Below are 27,941 nucleotides of genomic sequence, written 5' to 3' on the forward strand. Positions count from 1 at the left end.
TATTATTATTTAATAGGGGCTTAGTATTTGCCTATACGCTCTGAATCCCTGTGACCCTGCATAGGAATAAGCGGGTATAGATAATGATGGATGGATGTTTTAATGCTCACAATGTGATGCCCCGTAGATTAATAACTCCAGCTTGAAGAATGTTTGTTTGTCCTTTGTTTGTATCTGTTGTTTTGTTTGTTTGTATCTGCTCATGGTAGGTTAAACTGACAGGCAAAACAGCAAAGATGTCACATTGGTTCTGCTTGTTCAACAGCTGATACACAGCTCATAGTTTCAATTGCTGCCAGCATGTGGCCCTTAACTTTCATTAATGCACTTTTACAATGTTACAGGACACAGTGATTCATAATGAGTCTGACCATTTATTTACACAAGATGTGATACTATGAGAATAACAAATGATTTATAACAAGGTTACAGCAATGACACCAGAAATATTCCATGTCACGAGATGTTTTATTAACTCTCTCCATACATTCTCTGTTGTTGGCAAAGATTTGGGATATACTTTTATTTACTAGTGACAATGCTTCTGAAAAAAACATGGGAGATCCAGAACAGAAACGAGTTTGGGAGAAGGTTTTCTTTAATGGAGAAAATAAGGCCTTTTCACAGATAAAGGCAAAGGTTTGTCATTTTCAGGTTAATACCAAAACATTTTAATTCATTAACTACACAAACTACACCATCACGGGACTACACTGTACTAGGGCCACTCTGGGTCTTAGGGCATATGCATTCTAATGTTCTAAAGCACACACAACGCCAACATTAGGAGATTATATTGACACAAGAGTGTTAAAAAAATACACTTGGCATTTACGTTGCGTGATGCTTGGTCCTGTGAGATTTGTTTGGCTGGCGTGCCACAGGTTTAGATTGGATTGACAACACTGGCATTAAAAGAAAAAGTGAAAACATATAAAGCACATATGGAAATGAAGCTACAATGACAACAAAGGCAGTTTAAAAACACACACACACACACATAATAGAGGTAGATGCACAATAAATAAGGAATGAAAATTAAAGATGTATAAAGTCATATACAATTGTGTGGTTGCAGTAAACAGAGTGACTGCGAAAACAAATACAACTGAAATTATATTAGCAAATATTCTCAAAACGGAGTGGCACTGGTGTGTGAACACATAATAGTAGCTGTGGTTTGTGTAGTGGTTCCTAGCTAATAAGTACAGACCTAGCAAGGTGAGGATAATGGTAGCTTGGCAATTTTGCCCAGTAATTAAGACACACAAATGTACTCTGTTCTGATGGTTTTTACGTTCACTTAAACAATGCGCAGACATGTCATTACACTGGATGTGTAATGTCTGTAATTAAGTTGCTTCATGTGGTCTAAAGTTTTGATTTTTGAGTTTAGAATCTCCATGTTTTTCACGTGTTTGTACTATTTCAATTTGGACACCTAAAACAACTAAGACAAACTAAAGATGTTTGTGGTGGAGGTGGATTTCATGTGGTGACAGCATGTGGTGATGCGCTGCAAGTAATGCAATTCACATGTGGGAAGCAGCAGAAAAATGCCAGGGTTAAGTAGTTACATTACAGTGACTAATACTACTCATGTCATCTTTAACTGCATTTTCTTTTTCCAGCTTTTTGTAATTTCACCTCGAGCTTTTCAATTACTGTATGTACTGTTTCATGCTTATGGAGAAAAAAAAGTAATGTTTCTATGTAAATTTTTCAAAATCTATCAGCGGTTTAATGCAAGAACCTCTGTTAAAGTCATGACAGGAAATACAGGAGTACATGTGTGTTACATAAGGTCTGATAATTGCACGTTTCTAAAAGTACTTGTAAGCAATGAACTCCATGAGGCTAATGTGCTGTAGAACAATTAGCTTCTGACAAACATCACTGGATTCTCTTCACACACATTAATGGCAAAAGGAAGAAATCAGCAATTATTCGTACGCTTATTCTTATTATTCTGTGGCTGCAACTGAACTAGGGCCAATGTCAAAATGCCAAAAACCAAATGAAGCTACAGCACATACAAAATAAAACAATAATGGCTTCATAGAAACTGAGGAGACTTGTTTCCCTAATCAGGACAGTTTTACTATCAGTCACAACATTGAGACACTAAGTTAAGGATGGAATGGCAGACACATTTTCACTGGGAGGCAAGAATCAAAATGGGGAGTTGATAAAGAGAAATCAATAATGCTTTCAACTGCCAAAATATAGGAAACATCCATACTATGTTTAAAGTGAGTATTTATACAGAACTACAGTATGGTGAAATTTGCCTTGTTGATCTCTTAAGAGTTAAAATATTCCAATAATCAAAATTGTCCATCAGTTACTGTTTGTCTGGACAGTTAGCTACACATGATATAAGATGACACAACACTGCTGTTTGTTGTCAGGATGAAGTAGAGTGGCTAACAGCAGCTCAATTTTTCAGCACGGAGTCGTACATCTGGTAGACGTACTGTGAAACCTCGGGTGCACGACACTTGAGAGACAGCTGTAACAGCAGAGAGAATACCATTATGGGAGACACACCTTCACTCATACATACTCAGTCTGGAAGATGCTGCCTCCACATTGCTTACACTGCACAGTCGAGCAATTCAGGATAGCAACAGTGGTAAACAGTAAAGACTAATTACTTCCTATCCAGTTAACCTGTCACTTAAAACGTAAACTACTGATGGTCAAATTGTAAAAACTGACTGCAAGTTGGCTGATACTCTACCGTGTAGTTGGGGTTGCCAGGCTGAATGCGAAGCTCAGCCAAGATCCAGATTCCATTGGTCAGCTTGAGGGACTGGTACAGCATGTCCTGGCCTTCTACATTTCTCTTGGCAATGGTGTAGATGTTGTTATTCTGCAACTTCCCTGATACAGTGTCTGTAAGACCAGAATCAAGGTTACTTCGGTGAACACACCATGTTTGGGTATACCATCTAATTTTGTCAACATGGAAACCACGCAAAACATATGCAAAACACGCAAACACACAAGATGCTGCAATCACTATTGGAGGATGTGACACTAATGTATACTTTAGCTACTGCAAACGCCACTACTAAAGGTTGATCAGGAAATAAATTAGCTCTATGACTGGCAACCCTAAGATTTGAGTAAACCTACACAGCTATTCTTCAACACTAGGTCCTGCTAAGAGCAGCCAACATAGGCTGCTGGCCATCCTTTGCTGAGACAATAGTGAAACAATCTTGCAAATTATAAGAGCACAGAATTTGAAACTGTCCTTCAGGTACAGAGAAAAGGAAATGTTGAAGCGTCCTTGGACAGGCAGGTGGGTGGAGAAAGAAAACATAAGATAGAAGTGTGAGGTCTTAGGATGAGCTGTAGGATGCACAACAGCTGGGAGGTTATCAGTCCAGACATGATTTTTTAAATGATGTGAGTGAGTGCATTCCGAGAATAGGTACAGGGATTCATCTAAATAATATACAAATTCATGAATCAGTGCACACCTAAATCTAATCAGGTCATGTACTCACTATGGTCATATTCACACGGACGACACCCTAGAAATTCACAAACTTGCCTACCTGCATTTAGATGACAGTCCTTTATCTGGTACTGTAGCTCATTCTCATTAGGGATGTCTTTCCAGGTAGCCAGGAACACCTGTCGCTCTGAAGAAGGAAAAAACAAAAAACAATCTGATCAACATTATAGTGATGTGGGAGAAAATAACTGCCAGGACTATACAGTATATACTGAAATTACAGTCTAAAAATTGCACAACTTGAAAATGATTTCAGAAAATCTTAATGAGAATTTAAACCTCACAAATTCAGACAGATTCTTCTCAATAAAATATGTCAGTGTTGTAACAATCTCATACCCATTTTTCCATCCTCAACAAAGAATATGTTAAGAGGGATGAGAACGCTAAAGTAGAAGACATCAATGTTGTTCTTCACAGCCACCTGTGTATGAGCAAACAAGAAAGAAGGTGGGTTTGATATCAAATAATTCAGGCGCAGCAAACAATATCTCAGCACGCATGCTCATCATGCTTGTTCTGTATGTATCTCAGTTAAGGGCCGTGCACAGTCAATGCGATCTAATGTTATTAATTACACAATAAGTACAAGTGACCTATATCTACCTGCAGATTATTGAGTGGGTCCATCTTCATGACTGGCCCAATGGTATTTAGAGGCAGAGAGATCTCAATACTCTGGCTGGGCATCAGTGGAGTGTGAACAGGCAGAGGGCTGGTCGGGATCATCCCAAAACTGCATGGAGGAAACCAACAGTGCCATCATTCAGCTGTATCATATACTATAGCACACTCAGTTGGCAGTCTGAGTTACACAAAGCTGAAATTAAAGCAGTCCATATAACACACGCACTGTTTTTAAAGATGCCGATTCATGCTTGATGGTAATTATGTTGTAGCTGAACATGATCTTTCCTGCGGGTTGTTACACGGACCTGTTTTTGTTGAACTGAATGGCGAAGTCGGTCATGTGTTGCAGGGCCTTGTTGGTGAAGGTCATGTCCATGTACATGTGGCCCTGGCGGCGAGAGAAGGTTCCAGAGATCTCCAGTCCCTTGGCTTTCACTGCAGGCAGCCACACCTTGTAAACAGTACCAGTGTAGTCAGGTGAATGCACGTTTTACACCACCACCGTCTATGTTCTGACAATTCTACAAAAGTAAGTACGATTACAAGTAGCCAACACTTTCTAACACACTGTAAAGAAAGTTAAGGGACAGATCAGAATATAGTCCATCTAAAAAGGTCATCATAATACAGAATTTTTTGTGTGAAAAGCAACAATTTCAGGACTAGGAAGTAAACATAGAAAGTGGTCCCCTGAGATACACACCTGTTAATGCCAGAGTGTGTGTTATCAGGTAACTGCTGAGACTGAAGTTCTGCAAACTTACTGCTTTCGGGGCTACGTAGCCTCCAGTGGTGATGGCCATGCCTGTAGAAAGCTCAAACAAGTCGTTGAGGCCGCTGCTGACAGCTGGAGGTGCTGGTGTAGGTGACGGAGCAAAAGTACTGGGGACAGATGAGGGGATGAAGTTCTGCCCCACCTAAAGCAATCACAACAGCAGCACACACACACACACACAAAACCGCACAATCTAAGTAATCACAGTTTAGTAAGCACTACTAGACACTGACCATCTCCAAAGAGAATCACACTGAAAGTGAAAGGCAAAAATAATTAAGGAACACTTAAGAAAAAACACATTTAAATCATACCAAGACTGTGTGAGTAGCTGACACCCTTATGGAAATATTACCAAGATCAATGCAAATATGTGAGAAGCCAAAGTAAAAAAAAACAACAAAAAAAAACAAAAAAAAAAACACTTGAAAACAGGATGAAAAGTGGTTTGAGAGTGTGCTGGGTTAAATTCAGGAGGCATGCAGACAGGCAGGCTGCAAAACAGAAGGGCTTGACTTACTGCTGGACTTCCTCCAACACCTCCGCCCAGATCTCCCCCCAGCTACAGGAGAAGAGAGGCCCCCAAAGACAGCATCCAAACATCACAGACAGACCAAACATACAAACAAAGACAGAGACAGAGACTTTCTTAGCAACCGTAACCCATCAAGACGAGACCTCACTTTCTGGGGAAATGGTAACTCCCCATGGTATTTTAGACAATAAAATATCACTTTAAAATCTGTAACAAGATTATTAAGAAGTCCAGCTAATGCAGCAGCTTGGACATGTGGACATAGTTCTCGTCTTTTATTTGATTGTTGCCTGCAAGTCAGCATCTTCCCAAAACTATCACACAAACCTATCACCTCGTGATGACCCTGAAACAGGCTCACATTAATCTGAAACAATAAACCATGTTCAAAATAAAGCTAAAGTTAATGGGGAGAAAAATGAGACAATCCATTGTAAGACTTAAAGGATGAAGCATAATATTTTTTGACATTTTTAACATATCCCATGAAAAGACTAAAACATACAATGTGTTTTATCTGACTTCCTATCCTGTCTTTGGGTTGTGGCTCCTAGAACAAAGTGGTTTAATCGAAGCTTTAGGTATTTTGTACTGTAACTTATTGACCTTTGTAGATGCCTTGACAGTCTCAATAGTTCAAAAACATGGTAGCAAAGAGAGGTGACTGGTCTGTAGCCATGTTTAGCCAAGGCTTCCTGTCTACAGCAAAATTAATGTGTGTTTGTGTGTGAGACAGATCAAGCTTACCAAGCTGTCCAAGCCTCCTCCCAAAAGGTCCACTGCACCCATCTGCATGGAGGAAACCTGGGGCACATTGACTGGAGGGCCCAGGTCTAGGTTGAGCAGGTCACCCAACAGGTCACCCTGGCTGGGGATCACATGTGGCTGGTCCATGGCAGCAGCTGGCCCACCACTTATTGGGCTCTCACCTGTATCAATGCTGTCATTGGAGGAAACAGAATCATGTTATACAATGGCTGTAGTAAGGAAGATTTAGCTATGCATATTCTGTGATCATATTCTTATTCTCATGTTACACACAGCACAAGAAGCAAATGACTGACATTATGGCGACTGAGTAAAAAAAAAATTCATTGAAGGTTTAGAGTCTGAATAGTATATGTGGGAAAACTACAAAAACAGAAAATCAGTCGCCTTTTCCTGCAGGTTGTTTTGTCTTGTTTGGGACATTTTGTTGGGTTGTGCTGCATTGTTGTGCTGGGAGAACAATCGGAGGTAAATGTGTACCAACAGTCAGTTTTGGTTGTCTGTGACTATTTAGTGCAGAAGTTCCCTGAGTAGAAAAGACATTTTGACTGTGAGCATTCATGAAACCCCTCAGCGATTGTTCATAAGCAGAGGATCCTCTTTTTCATGTTTTTCTTCCTTATTTAATATCAGCAAGAAATGGAACAATATTTTCAGACTGTTGGCAATATCCTGTTCTCCAGAACAGTTGGTGGACTAAGAAACATCGACTGGATTGTTCCTAGTTTAGATATACTGCACACTACTCTGAGTTACCCATTCCTAATTCAATGCCACATTTTTTGTGACATCAACCAATTTCAAGTTATTTAACATTGCTTAAGATCCTAAAAAGACAAAGACATTCACAGCCTTGGGAGTACGGTCACACCCACCAGCTGAAAGGCTGAAATGCAGGTCTATCATAACGTACGTAGTGTTTCTGTGTCTGACCTGCTGTGCTGGACAGGAAGGTGTTTCCGGTGGATTCCGTGGCTGCCTTCCACAAAGGCGCTGGGCGGTTTGTGGTAGACAGAGGCCAGGGAGCCGATATGGCAGATGAGCTCATCCAGCAGGGTGGGCTCAATCAGGTCTGTCTCCTCTGAGATCAGGGGCTTTTCTGACAACACCACTTCCTTGGCAGTCACAGGGTCGGTGGACAACAGGCGCCAATAAATGTAGCCCCTGTCACGCAGGTCAGGGTTGTCAGAGTCCTGCAGAAAGGTGAGACAATTCACATTTACATATTGCAGGAATTATGTCGTGAAGACCACAATTGGACTGGTTGTCACTGTGGTAACTAAACAATAATCAGTTTTTAGAAAATGGGAAAACTTTGATATGCTACAGAAAGCTATGCTGCACTGGTTTGGAATAAAAGATGTCACTCACCTGAGTGGCCAGGCTGAGGACCTGCTGCACCAACTCCTGAGTCTCTGATGGCTTCTTAAGGAACAGCTTGACAATAGCAGTGAGCAGAGTGAGCTGGACCTGGATACCAAAGCACAGGGAGAAAGATAGATTAAATCACTGGTACTTGCATTCTAGTTGTTTAACAAGGCCATACATATTAAATTAACATGGTTACCCCTCAAATATCTTTCTTTTTCTTCCCATCTCTCAGAATGAACCCACCTGAGTGCTCTCATCGTGGAAGCCTTCCAGGAAGCTCTCCAGCAACTCATCAGCATTGTCGATCCTCTCTGCATATTCACCAACAATCCAGATCATGGCAGCACGAGCATCAGGCTCATCCAGAGAGTCCAGGTTCTCGCACAGTGTAGCAATGATGCTTTCATACCTAAAGAACACCAGTATCTCAGTGATCAGAAGCAAACTTTACCAAGCAACTTACAGATATAATGTCACATAAACACTGGCACATACTTATTGGGGTACTTCCTGAAAATGTCCCTGATGACCACAATAGCCTCCTGAACCACATAGTTGACCTTGGTCTGGATCAAGTCCAGCAGGGTGCTGACACAGCGCTCAGCTGATTGCTGGAAAAAAAAACAAAACAAAAAAAACAGGACAGAAGCAGCTTGTCAACATGACAGGTTTGTAACAACTCAAAACAAGTGTGTCTGGATAAATCGATAAATAAATTCTCACCTCCACTTTGATAGCACAGCGGCCAATAGCTCGCACAGCTTTGCGCACGAAGTCAACATCCACTTCTGTGGCGTATTCCTTCAGTTCAGCGAGCACCTTAAAGTGATAGAAAGAACATCATGAATATAGCTGATATAATATAGTGAATATAGTTCATTTCAATGTAGTACACTGTACATTCAGTAGTTGTATATATAGTACATACACAAAAAGCACAATGCTGTAATTACATTGTGTTTTTTGAGATCTGAAAGCCTAAATATCATTCTGAAAGTCAATACATTTCTCAGCCTGCAATCATATCCACATGAAAAATACACCCTGTATGCACATAGATAGAAGGCATATGTTACTATAAACCATAACTGCTACACAGAACAAAACTTTTTACAAATGAAGTTAGCAGGGTAGTGTGTTTCTCGTAGAGTACCTGGGCAATGTTGGCCTGAGAGGCCAAGCGGATCATGATGTCCAGTTTTTCCAGTTTCACATAGATAGGGTCGTTGTACTTGACAAAGAAGACCTTGATCTCCTGCTTCAGTATCTCAGGCCTGCACAGACAAACATACATTAGACTGTGGGAAGCCCAAATAATTGAATACAAAGATTGAATATTTGAGTGGTGCAGTCAAAAACATTCTAGAAAAAAACATTTGTTTTTGTTAGTGACCTGAAGATCTGACAATGGTTCAGCTGAAGAAAGTGGTGTTCTATTTGAGAACTAAATATTTACACATTTAAGACAACAGATGTTCCTTCTCCATGGTGTGACCAGCGGAATCCACTATGATATTAAGATGGTAACACTGAACAGAGACAAGTTTCTGGTGTTTTTTTAATCACGTACCTTTTCTGAACAATGAGGTTAATGTTCCTCAGAGCCACATACTGGACCTCGGGCTCTCCGGAGAGCAAGGTAACCAGAGGTGGGGATAACTTCTTCAGCAAGGTGTTGTAGTAGTCGGACTCCTTGGGCAGAAGCTCTAAGAACTTCATCAGCACCTTGACAGCTGACAGCACCACTGCTGAGTTGGCGTGAGACAGCCGGGGAGTCACACGCTCACAGATGCTTTGAAAAGGAAACAGAAAGTCAGTAAAGGAAAATTAACCAGTCACATTTAAAAGCACTTCACTTTGTTGACGTGACTGCTACCTTTGGGCTTCGCGCTCATCCTTGGGATTGTAGTTGGATAGGCAGTCCAGGATGAAGATCTGCCCCCATTCTGTGCACTCATTGAGGGCTGTGAGCAGCTTGTTGATATTCTGGGGATTGAGGTCCAGCAGGTTGCTGTTGGGGTGAGACTCGCTGATCTCAGACAGGGCAGCAACTGCATTGGCCACAACCTTAAAGAGAGTGGTTGTGTGTTGAGAACTTTCAAAAGTCTAACGCTGTAGCTATTATATTATGTGGATCTCATCATCATACTCACTTTAAATAAATATGGATTTACTGAACCTTTCTGAATATTTGCAGATTAACGTCAACCTTATACAATTCCATCCATCATCTATACTCGCTACTCGCCCAGGTTGTCCATAATCAGCCTGACACCTACCATGGGATTGGAGTCAGCAATGAGATCTCTCAGAGAGTCCAGGAAGCCTTGGTCCTCCACCATCTGGGCATTGATGTCATGAAGTTTAGCCACACAAACAGCTGCCGTCTTCCTCACGTATGGGTCCTCATCCTTCAGGCACTTCCTCAGTGGCTCACACAGGTACTCAGTGATCTTGTCCACCCGGATGCAGCCCATGGTGCGAACAGCCAGAGCTCGGATCAGAGGATTGGGGTCCTCACAGTCCTGGAGGGCAGAACAAAAAAGGCAGTTGTGGTATTAATGAAACAAACAACAAACTTCCAAGTTCATATAGGGCCTTACCTTGACAAAGCTGTTTACAGCCATGATAGCCATGTCAGGCTGACTCTTGGCATAGTTCATCAAGTAAAGGTAGACCAGCTTCTTCAGCTCCAGGTTGTCAGTCTGCATGCAGTTGACCACATCTGGGAACAAAGAACTGGTAGCAAAGCAAAAGGAATTATAGTCGGACCTTGTTTTGATTTGCTGCTCATAGTACAGTCAGATAAGCATTTATAGGACTTCCTGGTTTATGCTACAGTTTAAATTTTTTACTGCACCTGACATCCTTGCCAACAGTCATGGCTGCAATGACCTTCTTCACTGCCTCTTTTCTCTTCTCTTTTTTTTCATTGTTCAGCTCTGCCTTCAGTTCAAAGATCTCCCCTGGAAGAGGAATCACAAAAAGTGTTGGATGCAGCACAGTCTGAGTACATTTTCAAAAGTGTGACATGACCATATAGGTACAGAGAATAGAAAATGAAAGATCTTCACCAGAAAGATTCAAAATGACAACACAAACTAATGAGCAAGATTTTCCAGCACCACTGTCTTCCTTACTCACCTTTTTTGTTTGTTGTGAAATATTTAGAGTCCGTCATGACTGTGGTCCTTCAGGTCTGTACAGAAGAAATACACAAATTTAGTTCTTTTTGTGAATGAGTGGGCTACACATGCACACAGAACAGGACAGGCAGGTCTTAATCTGCGCTACAAATTGTTTCAAAATCCTTGGGTACAAGGTCCCAAACTGCCTCCGCAAACATCAGCAGCGTTCATCAGCAGCTTCATGGCATGAGTTTCTATAGTGAAGCAGTAACACACAAGATTTCCATGCACATTGCCACACTGGCATAACGCACATGACCAATTTACTGTTCATTGTTGAAAAATCCGCTGTCTAAAGATAAAACCAGGCAATCTGCACTATCTGGTGGATCAAATGGGAAATCCTGCATCTTTGGGATGAACTGGAACACAAGATCTACACTTTCACCCACAATCAGTTTCTCACAGATGCTGTTGTTTATGAATAGGTTGCTGTGGACTAACTTTATCGTCATGTCTAATTAAATTGGTGATATTTCTAAGTCCAATAGGGCGCTGGTGTTTTTGTACCCTTTGTAGGATGCTACAGAAAGAACGATTTTGATGAATATTTAGCTTTAACGATATATTTTGGTTAATTTCATTACAAACGGTAGCTAGCTGGCGATAACGTTACCCAGCTAACGTAACGTTACCACATTTGGCGTTAATGTTAAGTGTTGGCTGTATTATTAACTTATGGCAATGATTAAGCCTAATTTAAACCGGACATTTAAGACAACGTGTTTCTGAGTGTGACAGCGTTTGGCCTCTTTCAAGCTACAATTAACTAGACGTACAGGTTAGCCAGCTACATGCTAACGTTAAATGCATCAGCTTCCCGATTGGCGCTAACCCAGCAATGTTAGCAGGCTTGCTAGCCAACACCATCAATCTAAAAACGCTACCAACGATGGGACAGCCAGCTCCAGGGGGCTGCTCCAGTCTGGTGTGACATGTAACGTTATTAACATTCATTCTGACATCAAAACAGAAAAGTGACCAGCGGCCCATTTCCCATTGCTGCCGACAGGACCTACATTAACGTTGAGACAGATGACGACCTGACCATCAAAATGACACAAAATCCCACACAAGCGGCCGCACCGAAAATCTGACCTATAAAATATTTCATATACCTGGTTGGGTGTATATCAGCGGGGAGATATTAAATTCCAGTGGGTGCAAGACGCAGGCTGGTCCCTTGCCTGGTTGGAGGAAGATGGAGAATCTGGCTCGTGAGGCTGCGTTCACTGCCATCTGAAATTCGCCAACTTCCCTCTTGAGTTGAGACTAGAGGGAACAGTGCGAACCAGGATTATACCACAGACAAATTTTTACCAATCTAGAACCTTTTGAACGTATATTATTAGACCTCATATGGTTAAGATCTGTGACTAGTGAGGAAGGCAGCTATTATGTACTCAAACCACACACAGTAAGGTCATCTAGGACAACACCACCCAGTTATGGACGGCAGGTAGATAATGTGGGCAGATCCACTGATTACACTGTTTTAATAAATGTATGCCAGTGGTTTAATAAATGTATGCCAATGTTATAAATTGCAATTTACATCTATCTACAGCGGATCTCGGGCGTGACTGGTTGTGTTGCCACAATTTCCTATAGTCATCAACGTAGCACGAGAAGAAAGGTTTCATTCTCAGTGATAGCCTAACATTTAACCAGTTGTCACATTAATGTTAACTAGTTTATATAGTGCTGGGAAGTTTATTGCATCATACTTTATAAACTGACCACAATTTGTTTTTGTAAGTAAAATCGAAATCTGCAAAGTAACTTGTAACTATAGCTGCTAGATAAGTGTGGTGGAATAAACATACAACATTTCTCTCATAAATGTAGTGACAGAAATAGAAAGTAGCGTTAAATTGAAATACTCAAGTCAGGATGATGTAATGGTAAGATTCATTAGCAGGTTTTTCTGGGGCCCCCAGGTTAAAGTGCATGAGGAACATGGATGAGTCATAAAATTTACTGTACATCAGTATGGTCTCAGCACACGATACGTACAGCCTAAATACCTTTTATTTTGGCATTTGGATACATACAGTTAAACACTGCACAAAAATACAACATGTAGTGGCACTTTGCAGCTACAGTACCATAAACCTTTTGTACTGTGTGTGCTGTGGAAAAGCATGAGTGAGTGAGCCTGCTGACTGTTCTGGTAGTTCTTGACCCCAAATAGCACAAAACCTGAACTCCAGTAAATGAATGATGTTCCACAGTAAATCAAATACTTCAATACTTCTTGCTGAAAGGTCTCTGCTACACAGCACACCAGTTACTCCTGTACGCAGGTCTTAGTCCAAGTATAAGTTTGTATAAAAGCTGAAATTACACTAATGTTTAAATATGTAAAAGTGTTTTATTCTGTTATGTCAGTTGTCACAAAACTGACTGTCTATAACTTTCAAATTAGACTAATAGAATTTCAGACAGAGACTGTACATGAAACACAGTGCCTGGTGATACCATACATGGCAGGTATATTGTCTTCTCCTTAACCACACCATTACAAACCACTAAATCCATATTGTAGCCCAGCCCTTTCTTAGGTACCTTTACAAAAAATAAATAGTAACTAGACATTTTTTTCTCTGACTCATTACTGTACAGTCCATGTCACAGTCCTATAGTAAGCATTCTACAAAACACAATAAGTGCAATATTTAAATAGTAATTAATAGCTGGTGATAATGTCCCCTCAAATCTAAATTTAAAGCTGCATGTTTACACCATTTGGACAATATATTTGACAGAATGACTACAATGTTTTCACACCTATGCAGAGGATTCGTTTTGGAGTTGGGAGGTGGCGCTGATGAGGTCTCTTGGAAGACTTTCTCTGGCCTCTTGCATCCTTCTTCTGGCCCTCTGGAACGCCTCTGGCATAGAAAAAAAGATACTAAATAAACAATATACACTAATACACAATCAATATACAGTAATAATGAATATATAATAATACATGCTGAACTCAAACAGCGTTTAAACAGAGCTACATACAATACTGAATAACTAATTTTGAATATCATTACCCAGAATGGTGCAGACAGCTCCTTGCTGACTAAATCCACCGAGCTGGTCAAAAAACTTCTGTCTCCTCTTCTTCAACATGGTGGCATCAACAAAGACCCTGAAGCATACACAACATGGATGATAATACACCGCACATTTCACCTGTTCTATAGGAAATAAAGTCATTTAATAGTGTGATAAATGAAGATAAAACATTATTTTTGACACTCAGGGTAACCACCAACATGGCTCACCTTGCTTGTTGTATGCAGTGCAGATTAAAAGTGACACTTCCTGTGGTTTCAGTGTGAAAGCCAAAGCGACTCAGCCTCTCTCCCTACAGCCACATACGAAAGTATATTAAAAAAATCCTCACTATCAGCATTAGCACAACATGAACATGGAAAAAGAATGCAGGTTCCAAAATATTCACAGAACTGATGTTGCAAACATATTAGAACAGAAATGTTTGACCCTGTTTACTACAACTGAAAAAGTAAAATGGCGCAACATAAAAGCCAGGTGGATCTATGCATCAGCAAAACAAGTAAACATTGAGCCTATATTGTACATATTCACTTGTCATTGTCAGAGGTCTGAGATCACCTTAAAGGTTCCAGGTATTCTGACATAGCTTTGGTCTTCAAGCTCTGGAGAACCTCCAATAAAGAAGCGTTTCAGTGCAGAGACCGTCCCTGTCTGAAGGGGTCTCCATGTATGGCATGTTACTATGTGTTTACCTGACACACAAAAAAGCATATATACACACACACAGAATATGAAATGCTGGCAAAAAAGGCAAAAGATAATATGTATGAAGTCAGTTACTTGGAAACCTGACAATGAAAATAATTAATTGCAGCCCTGATTTTAATTTCCCACACAATGTCACTTGGGATTAGCCCCAGGCCAGCTGCCACTGTGAACCTGAACTTGACTAAGCAGTATAGAGAATGGATAAATTGATGGATGGATTTCAACTTCACATCTTACCAGGTATGGCAGGAAAAAGCAGATAGCCATAGCCTTCAGTTCGGTAGCGCTGCCAGAAGTCCACAGAAAGGACCTTAAAGTAGAGCACTGGCCACTGGGGAACTTATTATGAAAAAAAACAAGAAAACTCTTGGATAAGTCCAATCTTTTAAATGCACTGTTCAGAGAAACTAAATAACTAGTATTTTACATGCATAGAACAAATTAGTGTAACACCAAAGTCCAGAGCTAATACTAACCCTCACTCTCTTTTTCACACATGTAGAATGCCTCAAAGCTGAAGGGGTAACTGAAGAAAGCTACATTTTCCTGTTGGCAGACAGAGTGATGAGGGCTTAACAAATCTTATTAGACATCCTCTGAGGCTGTTCACTCATTTAGATTATACATACCTTCCCTAATGTTTTGGTCTGGCAGATCTGGGTAACCCCTGAGAGGGACTGGGATGACAAACTGGACCAATCTTAGGCAAACAAGAGTTCAACTGATTGATAAGGTCTCAACAACAATTAAGTATCACCATATAAACTGTATATGTATGCAACTCACTGTTAGGTAGTTCCATGAAGAAGTGGATGTACAAATTATCATATTCAAAGCCTTTAGCTGAAACTGGGTAGAGAAAAGAAGGAGATGTAATCAGTATTGATTTTCTCAACAAAAAGCACTTTTCACACTGAATACAAGACTGTAATCAATGAAATACTAACTAAAACGTATGTATTTTTATTAAAAGAGTGAAACTAAATCAAACCAGGTGCAAAAATGGACACTGGATATAACCGCCACAGACTGTTCATGTATACTGTCAGCACAGCCTTCCCACTCACCTATCTCTCCGTTCACCATGTAACGCAGAACACCTACAGGAGGCTAGTGGAGAGTCGTATAGTAAGTACAAAAGCCTTTGCAATTGTGGATCACTACCAAACGTCTTACATGGTTGATGTAACATTTGATTTTACTGTACTTGATCAAGAATCATTTGTCAAGCAAAATTCCCACCACTTTTTGGCTACAGCTTCTCAAAGCTGCTGCATCTTACTTTTTATTGCCACATACAGCATAATAAAAGGAATATCTTTTGGTTTTGGATAAAACTATTTGTTTGTACCATATATGTGATCTCAGGCACTGGGGAAGCACAGTGGGAGTTTTTAAATGACTTACCATTTCAAAGTCCTGTCCAACGAGGCTATTGAGGTAATCCTTGTGCCTTACATACAGCTAGAAACATTGGGAACTTGTCAGTGTAATAATACATGTTAACTCAACAATCAGTCCTGAACATTAACTTTAAAGATAGACTCTCCAATTCTACTGAAGAAAAGGTGATGAAGATCAGCTTACATCTTTATACATCATTTGCTCCCTGTGCTTTTCATCTGCTTTCAAGGCTGTGGATACATTCTCCACAGTAAGACACCAAACTTCTCTCTTTTCCCCCTCCGTTACAATCCTGCTCAAAAGCACACACACAATATTGTTTCGATTAATCAAGCAATCACATACTCCTTTATGCCAATGAACAGAGAGGCATAGTACAGCAAGGTTTAAAGCAGGTTGATATGACAGCCTATCAGTCAGTGCTTTAGCTACTATGCTTCTTTCGAGGTTGGATACTTGCCTGTAGGGCTCTTTGCCTTTGTTGAAGTCAGGTTTTACAATGATGGTTCCAATGCCATCTGTTTTTATCGTTATCAGCAAACATTCATTCTCTCTCACCCCCAGTCTGAAAAAGCCAATACACAGGGGAAATCAGAGCAAAACTACACAACAGCCACATTTTCATTTACGCTTTAGAAGAATCCTAACATCCAAATTTTTGTTCTAAAAGTGGTATTTGAATGTAATCAACAAAGTTTTGTTTCTTAAAAGATACTTCCACAGATTCTAACAGCGAATTAGAGTGTGTTACTGTATTAGCTATGAAATTTAGTGCCACCATGACAGAGGGAATAGATTTGAAATTTAACATGTGGTCAGCACAGCATTAAATTAACAGTAATGCTTATTAATACCAGGTGTACATCCAAAGGTCTGTGATTCTGTCATTACACAGATAGCATGCTGTATCTAAACACAGATCAGATTAATAGAAGGTGCAAACTGATCAATGAGGCTTTGCTGTGCTGCAAGCCAAATTTCCCATGCAGGGCAATGAAGACTGAACAGAACTGAAATTTGGTATTTGTTGTTATGGTCTTACCTTCCAGGGGGGCCTAGGTCTCCCATGATGTGCATGGTCTGCATAGCATTATTCACCACACGGCTGCTCTTTACAAACTCCTCTGTGGGCTCCCAGTTGATGATTTTCGATTTAGGAATACTACAATCCCTGCAAAACACACCAGACCATCCTATTATGTGACTATTTAAAACATTTAACATTACAATTCCTGTCTTGGAGCATAAATATGTTTAATGAAATGTGATCCTTAGTGCATTGTTTACACAGTTGCATGCAAGAATAGTATGTTTTGCCGAGTGAGCTGATGTTTCACGTACACGGTGCGTCTGTCCGACCGTCTGTGCGTCAAACTGGCCATCCTTTCTGCCAGGAAGGTGGGCTTGGATTTGGTTGTGGTCAATATGTCATTGGAGTACTGCTTTCGGGATCAATAACAAGAAGCTACTTAAAAATATGGCTACAGAAAACAATTGTAGACTCTGTGGATTTACATTGGTTTTCACAAAGTAGGAGTAAGTTGGAATAAATAAAAAACAACAAGAAAAAGGTCGCTTCCTCTTTCAGTAACAGCACTTACACAAGAAGTGTGGAAAGAAGCCGGATTCATATGTGACACATAGGTGTCAAAACTTACCAACAGTTTAACTATCACAACTAAAATGACACCCAAAAGAATAAAATCTTAACTGTTGGGATTGACCATTGGGAAATCTCTCATATTTTGGGAGTAGTAGCAGGAAATAGTGGGTTTGGATTAAGACAACACAGACAAAGTAAGTCTACTTAAGATCTTTATGTGCTATATATGAAACTACAGTATAAAGCTGTACCATAAATTATTGGATGACAGTGCTGAAAGTGGATAATGCTGAACAGCCTACCATTTGGTGGAAGGCAAGATACTGGGTGTAGCGGTCATGATCAGTGTATGTGAAAATCCTTTTATTCCGTCTGCCCTTGGCCTTGTTCAAGGCATTGACTTCTGTGTGGTACTGACAGTCCAGAGGAGTCTGACACGCTGCCTCGTTCTGGAACAGCTCCATCTCATACTAAAGACAAAGAAGGAGGTAGGGCAGTGATAAATAAAATGCTAATTGATAAATCTGCTGCACTGTTTCTTTTTAATCTAAAGCACTTTGAGCTACTTGAGGTTTAATTTGCTGTGTGATCAGGATTCTAGACACAGTAAAGTTCTACCTGACTGAAGAGCTTCTCCTGCCAGCCCACCACCAGCTCCTCCTCATTATCACCTGGTGACAGAGTACGAGAAGATTATTAAAATATGCTTTGAAAAGTGGAGCCACATGTATGTATGTGAAAATGCAACTTATACACATTGTTTGCTACGTTCTTGCACCCATTCTGGTGTGACGGTACATATTACTTTTTAAAATGTAATAATACAAAACAACGTAACATAAATGCATGCTAAAGAGTCATCTTGAGAGGTGGAACATTTAAAGGGCATGAGCATTCTTCCTCTTATGAGGAACTTGAGGCACAGCATCTTGAAAATAGAAAAATACTTGTATATCTACATACTTGACAGTTCAAAATCTTTCAGTTCTGTAACGGCTTTTTCATTTGATATTTAAAACCATCAAATCCTGGTTCTGTTACAAGAACAGCAGAAAAATACAGAACAAAAGAAAACACAAAGGTATTAAGTTGATGTAAGTGGTGCAAGTACATCACATTGTAGACGAATGTATGGATGATGGGCAAGTGAATTAGCTTAAGTGTAATGTCGATCAGCACGTTTCCTATGAATATTAGCATTACCTGTCTGGCCTTGTGAGGTTAGGGTTTCTAGTTCAATGGCTCCTCTGTTTTGCTGGGACAGAACTTCATGCTGGAGATGCTGAGAGAGGGCTACTGTGGAGGTCACCTTCTCTATGCGCACCCTGAAGTATTACAGCAGATACGTTAACGTGTTGAACCATTAAAGCTAAGTAGTTAAAGTTAATGCTATCTTTAGCTACTTACTTTACTTTCAAGTTTTTGACTGCATCCCGGGACCGATACACAGCTTCACCGGTGTCTGTGTTCCACGTGTCTGCCATGAATATTCAACATTTAACTAACACTCGCGAAAATTGCTGTCGTTTGGTGTTAGCTAACGTTAATGCTAGCTGTTTTATTAGTTTTGTCTTCACGCACTCAAAACATATTGCAAGTGAGTAACACTTCGTAACAAATCGTTTGCAAGTGTAAATGAAAACAGTTGATGACGCAGGTGGGTAACATCCACAATAAAAAGCTAATATGTTTAAAGTCGAGTATAAACGCAGCATGTAGGTAGTTGTCGTTGCCATAGAGATATGGGTCGTCGTCTTCTTCTTCTTCTTCTTCTTCTTTGATTTTTTTAACAACAGCATTACCACCACCTGCTGACCTCTCCTGCTTACTTAAGGATATCTACCGAGTTTTATGGCACTTTACTCCAGGGTATCAGTTTTTAAATGTATTCAAAATGTGTTTATTAGCTACTTCGATTGCATTGCACTGGATAGGTTTACATACATAAAGCACTGTTCATTAAATAAAAACCTGGGGCATTTGCAATGTTTTTGGATGTTTTGTAAAATGATGAATCAATAAACCGACAAAAAAACTGTCAGATTAAATAATATCCACTGAAAATTATTATCAGTTGCTGTCATACTCAAATGAGCTCATAATTATGACATAGCCCTGTTATTCTCACCTTATATGTTTCAGTTTCAATATACAAAGTAGTTAGTTATTCAGAAAAAAAAAACTATATTTCCCTTGAAAATATTTCTACTTTTATCACAATTAAATGTTTTTTTCTTGGTGGTAATGGATTTCCATAAGAGACTACTCTTCATTCATCACTGAGTCTGTTCTCTGCTTGTGCATCACTGTTTGGATTGGTTCATCATCCAAAAACAACTGAAACAGACTCTAAAAGATAGTTTGGGCTGCAAAAAGAAGCTGTCGATTTGTTGTTAGCTAATACTAGCCGTTGTTGTTAGCCAGATTAGGCATAACTACTGTAAATATACAGCAAGCTTTTCTTATCTCTGGACTTAACCTACTCCTAGTTCCTATTCGGTTTCTCCCACTTAATTAATCTTTTCACTCATGTACATATTGTATGTTCTGACAAGCACACTGAGAGACACTGTGCCGGAGTCAAATCCCATGTGTGTCAAACATACCTGGCAATAAATCCGATTCTGAATCTTTATTCTGCTGAATCCCCAAACCAGCAGCCATGTTATACCCTCCTCTAACATTTGGTGTCAGTAGTGCTTTCCTACGGCAGGAATTCGTCATCAAATAATACCCGAAGAAGAAGTCAGCCGTATCGGAGCCAATCGGACGTGCTGGCGGGTCCCGAGTTGTTTTGGGCTGACTCGTCACACTTTTGTAAACTATCATATCATTTCTAACTATGGCGTCGTTTGTGACTGAAGTGCTCGCCAGCTCAGGCAAACTGGAGAAAGAAGACCTGTCCAGCAAAATAAGCAAAATGTCGCGCAAGGTGGAAGATACAAAGGTAATCCGCTAGTTAGCATAGCACTAGCGTTAGCAGTTAGCATTAGCGTTAACGTCGAAAGTTATCAAACGCCACTGATCCTTTCACTGACGTTAGCTATATCTTTTGGTGCTTCCCAAAATAACGCTCAACTCTAAACAAACACGAGAAATATCATTAATACAGAATTATTTAGTTTATTTTAATGCTGTAAGTCCAAGTAAGTAAGTCCTAGTAACTACGAATGTTAGCAGTCTAGTCCTTATGGTGACTACGTGGCTCCGTTAAACCGTCATCCAAACAATTTAACATAAAGGAGTTTGAAACCTTTAGAAAATAAATTTTAATAACACATTTGGACGAATAGCATTGTTTACAGAGGGGATCAACTTATCACTTAGCTACAGGTCAGTCAGGAATGCATGCAATAATACAAATGTCAGCTTTTCTCTTTAGCTGCATGCACATTTGAGCAGAACTGAAAAAGTCATTATGCATTCATGCACTCTTGTAGATGGTTTTTGGTGTAAGTTATAAAGTCTTAATGTCCAATGTGACTTTTAAAAGATACCCAGAACTCCCCCTACCCAGGCACCCCCACTAGCTCTTTCCCCGGGGCGCACAGGCGCTCCCAGGCCAGCCGAGCGATATAATCCTTCCAGGGTGTCCTGAATTTTCCCCAGGATTTCCTCCCGGTGGGACATGGCCGACCCCTAAGGCAGACTTGGGGCAGGGGCTCGAAAGCGAGTGTCTGGTGGCAGCACCTCCATCCATGGGGCCTTGTTGGGCACAGCACGACGAGATAACGTGTGGCTAGACTTCCATGGGCCCACCACTCACAGAAGGGGCCATATGTTGGCCAGTGTAGTGTGGCTTGGGCAGCCCAATCCTTGGACACCTAAACTGGCATTTGGGATATGGAATCTTTGTTAGATATATTTATGAAACAAGCACTGATGTAATTGACATCTAATCATAAATTTAATAATAGTAGCTTCTTGTTTTGTGTCATTTGCATCGTCTTGTCTATTTTGCTTCCTCAGTAAACTGAACAGTTACTTATAAGCAGTACAGTTCATTTGGCAGATGATAATTCTGATGCATGCACAGTATTGTACACAAACTGCAAAAAGTTATGAATTTTAAGGGAAATATCTGTCATAACATTTTTTTAATGCTTTCATTTTTTCCCCCCATAGGAAGAAGTATGTGACATGATAAACAAAAAATATGGTGACTTCCTACCTAGTCTGCAAGGATCTGAGGAGCTAATGGTACAGGTTGATGAGGTCTCCAAAGAAATGGATGCCCTCAAAAACTGCATTGAGAATGAGGTATGAGTGAAACAATTTAGGAATTAGAGTGGTATTCCCCTGAAAGATCAGAACTGACTGGTTGTAGTTTTTCCTGGGTCTGATTTCAAGCAGTCCCTTTGTTTAATCGTTTTGTGTGTCTACACACAGGTGCAGCAGAATATCCATGTGGCCATGGCCGAGTATGCAAAGCTCAAGCAGCAGCTGGAGAAAAATACTGTCATCATAACAATGCTTGGACATCTTAAAGAGGTACATCATACATGGCAGTTTAAGTCAAATATGATGTAATATATACTGTTAGTGGTGTATATATAGTCACAAACTATGAGCAATAAAAACAAGATAAATCCACCTTTCTGCATTTTATTTTAAGTGTGCTAATGTATTTTTAAGGAAAGGTGATTACTGTTTATGTAATTTTCTATGTGTTTTTCCAAGTAGGAGTTAATAAAAGTTACTTTATGTAGGGTTTTGTGTTAGCCATACACTGAAAAAAATGTCTAATGACGAGAATATTTTTGTTAGTGTGATGTTGCATTTTGAGCATCATGATTTCACAGTTCTGAAATTCTTTCTGGATGTCATACTTTCTCTGTGACTCAGTTTCACAATGCAATGGAGGAGTTTAGCAAAGCTTTACTGGAGAAGAAGTATGTTGAGGCAGCCAACCAGCTGGGAAGGGTAAGAGAGCTGCTTACATCATGTCCACACATCCTTTCTGGACAATTCAATGGAGACAATGGTCACTGTCCAAGCTAATTTAGATCCATCTGTTACAGTAAATTTCTTCATACAGGCTTTCAGTTACTCTTGTAATACACCTGAATGTACAGCTACCACATGTGTAGCATGTTTGTGTTACAAAGAATCATCAATGTCCAGTATAAATCCTTTTGTGCCTGGAAAGTGGCTTTGACTTGTTAGTGAAAAATGACTAAAATGTCAAACGGTTGGAACATGTGTGTGCGTCTGTCCCTCGCAGTAACAAGTGACAGCAGAAAAGCCATTCTGTTTAATTCTGTGTGTCTCGATCTGATTGATACATATATTTTTTTCTAGGCTCGGGCCAATATGCATTCACTGAAGGGCTTGAAGAGTTCCCAGCTGCCACTGCTCAGTGCACTCAGCTCTGAGTTGACGGTGCAGAGAGAAAATTTAATTTACCACCTGGGAGATGAATGGAAGCGCCTCGTCATCTGGAAATTACCGTCCTCAAAGGGTAAGACTTTCTCAGACAACTTTGCACAAATCTTTACATATGTACATATGATACTGATCATACAGAAAATTGTACAGTCTGCAAGTCAGCACTCACTTGTACTTAACTTTCACTTAACATCTGCATTAATTCCAGTGGTTTTGTTAAAAATTTACAAAATTATTTTCCCCCTGCCAGCTTGTATAAAAGGAATTTTACAAGCTGTTCTTTTATTTCTTAGCATTTCTTGACAGCAAACCCATTGATATGTGTTGTATTAGCACTGACAGTTCTTTTTTGACTACTAGAGCCTGCGGGACTGAAGTCGTTCCTGAAGGTAGAGCTGAACCTGACCTATGTTTGCAGTAAGGACGGTGAAACTAAACCACCTGCGTTGTTGTGCTGTGTCCTGCAAGCTCTGGCCATCCAGGGAGACCTTCAGAATAAGATCAAGCTCTTCAGTGAGTATAAGCTACACTGTTTGCTGTAATTTGTGCAGTATTTTTATTAAATAATTATATTATATTTAGTTAATTTCCAATTAGCACCACAATTTTTAGAGAAATGTGATCAAATATGTACTTAGTGGGATATTTTGCGGTTGAAAACAAACTTGTCAGTGCATTCTGGTGGACTGTGTATTGTAACTACTGTAAGTACATTTTTGGTGTGTCTACACTGCAGTTTCTTGCAACTTATCAGCTGATGCGTACATTGTGACTTACGTATCTGTAAAAATCAAAAACAAATATCTGGCGGTTCATAAACCTAGTTACCGTATTTTCCGACTTGTATAGCGAAGCAACTTATATGTGTATATTTAAGGTCATTTTGTCGACTAATCACTAGCCTTAGATGGCATTCTTGACTCGATTGAAGATAATACTGTACTGCCAAAACAGTTAAAAGGTCTATGTTCACACTAATCTATAACTCCTAGTGTAACAAGTGAAAATATTGCCCAAAAGAAAGCGCTATACTGCAGACTTCAAAGTGCAGGTAATAAAGTCTGCAGCCGAAACAAAATTTGGAATGAGTGTTGGCATTCAGGCAACCCAAGAGAGGAGGAGGAGACACCACTTCACCCCCACCTCCCTGACGTTGGCAGAGTTGTTTGATGTTATTTGACACAGATGAATGAATTTCATAATGCACTTCTACTTGTTGTTATGCCTAGCCTACGTTCTTCATAGGCCAATTTAGACTATAGACTATATAGAAATACAACTTATACACCAAAGCAGCTTATATATATGTCTTTTTTTTCTGTTCAACAAGGCCATTTTTGCTAATATTCCGGTGCGACTTGTAGCCCGGAAAGTACGGTAATCAAAATGTGCTCAGTACTCATTTCTGTTCTCTTGTTCCTGGTGTTCAGGTCAAGTACTGTTGAAGAACATGCTGAAACCGTTGGTAATGTTTCCTTCGCTGTCAGTGAGGGTAACAGAGCAGCAGGGTGAGGGAACCATCCTGGCTTTACAGTGTTTAGAAAACAGCAAGGAAGAGAGATCCACTCCTTCACAGGTCTACAGCAAACTGCTGCTGGTGCTCCAGACACTGCACTCACACCTGCTAGGTACAGTACGGCTTGATGATATCAGGCTTTAAAGTTGTCCAGTGTCTTACATCCTGATTATGGCCTCATGAGTTACTGTTATTTTTCAGACGTGTCCATTGGGGATAAAAAGCTCTCCGCTATCTTGGGGGAGATCATTTGGACGGAAATTTCTCAATGCATCATCCACGACTGTCTGCTCTACTCCATTCCCACCAACAGCAGTCAGCTGGAGAAATACAACACTGTATGAACCCAACAGTGCTTTTTCTATTGTATCACAAACAGAAAATATATCACCATTAGTACTGTCCATGTTTGAGAATTACATTCATACTAACTAGATGTTTTTTGTTTGTTTGTTTTTTTTTCTTGTACATGTTTAAGGTGATCAGGGAGACAGAGGAGTTTGAGAAGTCTCTTAAAGAGATGCAGTATCTGCAGGGTGATTCTACAGACCTGCTCAAATATGCCAGGGATGTCAACTGTCACTTTGCCAGCAAGAAGTGCAAAGATGTCATTGTGGCAGCCCGCAAACTCATGACCTCCAAGATGCACAACACTGTCAAAGTATGTGCGAGCCAGGGCTGGGTGTGTGATGGAAAACACAGGAAACTGGTGATGGATTCTGTCGGTATCAGCTGAAATGGAAAAGAGGAAAAATCATTATCAAAAATCAGTATAATTTCCTTTGGTATATGAGCTTAACTTTTTTTTTCAGTAAAAAAAAGTTTGGGCCTATATACGATTAGTCAGAATGAAATTAGTAACTGATTGCTCTGCTGTGTACAGGGACATCTATGTGTGTAATAGCATGGAAATGAAACTGTCTGACTATCACATCAAACACGTCTACATTTATTGCTTCTATTTTTTTTCTGACCTTTCCTGCGTTAGATCGCACCACAGTCAAAGCTGCGTCTCCCCAAGCTGCCTGCTCCTAGTTCGGCAGTGAAACAAGAGAGCACAAAAGAGATCACAATAGAGAACGCAAAGCAGCTGTCTGTGTGGAGTCTGTGCCTGCCAGCCTGTCGCATCAGTGAGTCAGTGCAGCAGCTGATGGAGCTGGCACTGAACACCCTGTGTGAGGCTGTTGGAAGCTCCACACCATGGTAAGTTCCAGTGCACAGAGCTTACTGACAGAAATGTCCTTCTCTGTAGATACTGTAGAATCCAATCAATCTTTGTTCTTTTCAGTGCGTTACAACTCTTCTTCACTGTGAGGAACATTTTCCAACTATTTCATGATGTTGTACCGACATATCACAAGTAAGGATGCTTCTATTGTACCAGTAGCAGACCAAACCCGGACATTTGACCTGAAGGTGACCTGATTGCATATTGTTTCTCTACTACTCCATCCAGGGAGAACCTGCTCAAGTTCCCTCACCTAGCTGCCATCCAGCACAACAACTGCATGTACCTGGCCCACCACCTGCTCACCCTCGGCCATCATTTCGGAGCTCACTTGCCACAGCCGCTCAGCGATGGTGTTGCAACCTTTGTTGACATGGTGCCTGGATTTAGGAAACTGGGTAAAGATTTCTGTAATGAAAGAGTCCTGACGTTTATTGTTGCCGAAGGCTGATTCAGATTTTTTTTTTTTTTTTTGCAACCTTTTGACCTAACACTTTTGTTTAAGATGAAGTATATTCAAAACTACTGGCATGATTTTATTTAAAAAAAAAAAAAAAAATTGTGATTCACACATTTTCCTTTAGGTGCCCAGTGCTTCTTAGCACAGATGAATGTCCAGAGAGCTGAACTGTTGGAAAGACTTTCCACTGCTCACAACTTTTGCAACTTGGATGATGAAGATAATTACATAGCAGCCAGCAAAGCAGTAAGACAGGTGAGGGGCAAATGTAATGAAATATGAGAGTTTTCCAGAAGAAATTTAATTCAATCTCAAAAGTTGCAGGTTTTGATCCTGTGGTTGGTTGTATTTCAGAGCCCCTTTGGGCTGTGTCATCAAGTCTCACCGTTTTTTGACTCCAGGTGATTCATCAGTTGAAACAGTTGGGCACAGTGTGGCAGGACGTTCTACCAGTCAGCATCTATTGTAAAGCGATGGGTAACCTCCTGAACACAGCCATCACAGAAGTCATTGCTAAAATCATGATGCTAGAGGTTTGTCTTTTTTCCCAACCATTCCATTCATACATTGTTACGTTACTGATGATGATTAAGGATTTTGTCACTTACCTGTCTACAGGATATTTCCTCTGAGGATGGCGAGCACCTCCATACTCTCTGCCAAACCATCATTGAGGAAGGTCCTCTGGTCTTTATCCCTCTGGCTGAGGAAAACAAGAACAAGAAATATCAGGAGGAAGTGCCTCTCTACGTGAAGAAGTGGAGCACCTTCAAGGAGCTGGTGATTGTGCTGCGGGCTAACCTGCAGGAGATTGTGGACAGGTAAGTTGGAAACTTGAAGATAAAAGTATTAAAAGAAAAGCTATGGTTTCAGAGGTGCCCGACTGTTTTCACATGCTGTAGTACTCCGAATGATGAGTAAACATGTTTATATGTACAGTTAGAAAGAAAAGCCTCTCCTTGCCATCATACTTTTTGCAATTAAAACATTTTTTTTTTTTTTTTTTTTTTTTTCCCCCAATGTGTGGGACTAACTTGTCAGTGTCTTCTCTCCACAGGTGGGCTGATGGCAAAGGTCCGTTGGCAGTGGAGTTCTCCAGTTCAGAGGTGAAGAATCTGATCCGAGCCTTGTTTCAAAACACAGAGAGGAGAGCCATAGCGCTGACCAAAATTAAATAGATACTTGGAAGAAATGATCACCAAGAAGATCCTATAGCACTTTTTCCACTGAGGAAAATCAGATTCTTGCCTGTTCGTGTCCATTTCCTGCATTATCCACTCAATTTATACAGTACATTTACATAATCTGAGAAATGGTTGCCCACTCTGAAGGTAAAAGATGGTTGTAATCAGTCTGTGGGATATGTTCTCAGCATTCAGACTAATTAGTCCTACAGAGATTACATGAAGGCTTCTTTGCAGCTTCAGATATATAACTTTGGAGTTTTTCCAAGACAAAGCTAAATGGATTGTTCAGCTTCTCTGTACTGTAGTCATTTCAGAAGAGAGTTTGTTGAATGATATTTGTTCAAACCACAAAGCCTTTAAATGAATTTTTAATTCTGACAGTCACCCTGGTCCTTGCATCCATTAACTATTTTGTTGCAGAAGCCACTAAAATGAATTCTTCCTAAATAATGTATTTATTATTTGTTCAAATAAAGCAAAAGTTGTTTTTTCAGAACCTTTCCCAAACTGTGTTTTTATGTGTTATTATGATGAAGATCTTGCTGTCAGAATGTGTCATATTGCCAGCACATAAGC

The 27,941-nt window shown here is 40.2% G+C and overlaps 3 protein-coding genes across 6 annotated transcripts; 1 reads left to right on the top strand and 2 right to left on the bottom strand.

Annotated features, from left to right (window-relative positions):
* Window positions 1-580: 580 nt before the first annotated feature.
* ap2b1 (adaptor related protein complex 2 subunit beta 1) lies at window positions 581-12,004 on the bottom strand. The gene is made up of 22 exons (XM_026327696.1): window positions 11,915-12,004; window positions 10,753-10,807; window positions 10,469-10,574; window positions 10,212-10,347; window positions 9,888-10,133; window positions 9,485-9,675; window positions 9,179-9,400; window positions 8,762-8,882; window positions 8,332-8,427; window positions 8,104-8,219; window positions 7,852-8,017; window positions 7,609-7,707; window positions 7,171-7,430; window positions 6,217-6,409; window positions 5,455-5,496; window positions 4,924-5,076; window positions 4,465-4,610; window positions 4,136-4,265; window positions 3,869-3,953; window positions 3,570-3,656; window positions 2,744-2,898; window positions 581-2,512 (listed from the first exon to the last, which is right to left on the bottom strand). The coding sequence occupies exons 2-22, from the start codon at window positions 10,787-10,789 to the stop codon at window positions 2,438-2,440; spliced, it is 2,862 nt and encodes a 953-aa protein (XP_026183481.1). The 5' UTR covers window positions 10,790-10,807; window positions 11,915-12,004; the 3' UTR covers window positions 581-2,437.
* On the bottom strand, window positions 11,982-19,341 carry mks1 (MKS transition zone complex subunit 1). 3 transcript variants are annotated; one of them, XM_026327702.2, is made up of 19 exons: window positions 18,994-19,341; window positions 18,790-18,911; window positions 18,205-18,257; window positions 17,889-18,056; window positions 17,325-17,425; window positions 17,026-17,154; window positions 16,444-16,548; window positions 16,167-16,275; window positions 15,987-16,043; window positions 15,647-15,689; window positions 15,366-15,428; window positions 15,209-15,279; window positions 15,056-15,125; window positions 14,817-14,918; window positions 14,430-14,563; window positions 14,078-14,160; window positions 13,844-13,941; window positions 13,587-13,690; window positions 11,982-12,068 (listed from the first exon to the last, which is right to left on the bottom strand). In XM_026327702.2, exons 1-18 carry the CDS (start codon window positions 19,068-19,070, stop codon window positions 13,587-13,589), a joined length of 1,689 nt encoding a protein of 562 aa, XP_026183487.1. In that variant the 5' UTR covers window positions 19,071-19,341; the 3' UTR covers window positions 11,982-12,068. The 3 variants fall into 3 exon arrangements, with proteins under 3 accessions (XP_026183487.1, XP_026183488.1, XP_026183484.1); XM_026327703.2 differs by lacking the exon at window positions 11,982-12,068 and having other exon boundaries at window positions 12,810-13,690; window positions 17,325-17,422; XM_026327699.2 differs by lacking the exon at window positions 11,982-12,068 and having other exon boundaries at window positions 12,810-13,690.
* Window positions 17,656-27,866, top strand: zw10 (zw10 kinetochore protein). 2 transcript variants are annotated; one of them, XM_026327698.2, is made up of 16 exons: window positions 17,656-17,780; window positions 21,712-21,846; window positions 21,976-22,077; window positions 22,432-22,509; window positions 22,888-23,047; window positions 23,335-23,487; window positions 24,405-24,602; window positions 24,692-24,828; window positions 24,969-25,151; window positions 25,479-25,693; window positions 25,779-25,850; window positions 25,947-26,116; window positions 26,303-26,433; window positions 26,580-26,711; window positions 26,797-26,999; window positions 27,236-27,866. In XM_026327698.2, the coding sequence occupies exons 2-16, from the start codon at window positions 21,727-21,729 to the stop codon at window positions 27,354-27,356; spliced, it is 2,175 nt and encodes a 724-aa protein (XP_026183483.1). In that variant the 5' UTR covers window positions 17,656-17,780; window positions 21,712-21,726; the 3' UTR covers window positions 27,357-27,866. The 2 variants fall into 2 exon arrangements, with proteins under 2 accessions (XP_026183483.1, XP_026183482.1); XM_026327697.2 differs by lacking the exon at window positions 17,656-17,780 and adding an exon at window positions 20,323-20,533.
* The last annotated feature ends 75 nt before the right edge of the window (window positions 27,867-27,941 follow it).

This window comes from Mastacembelus armatus, chromosome 14 (genome assembly GCF_900324485.2).
Source record: "Mastacembelus armatus chromosome 14, fMasArm1.2, whole genome shotgun sequence".
In the NCBI taxonomy this organism is placed as follows: Eukaryota; Metazoa; Chordata; class Actinopteri; order Synbranchiformes; family Mastacembelidae; genus Mastacembelus; species Mastacembelus armatus.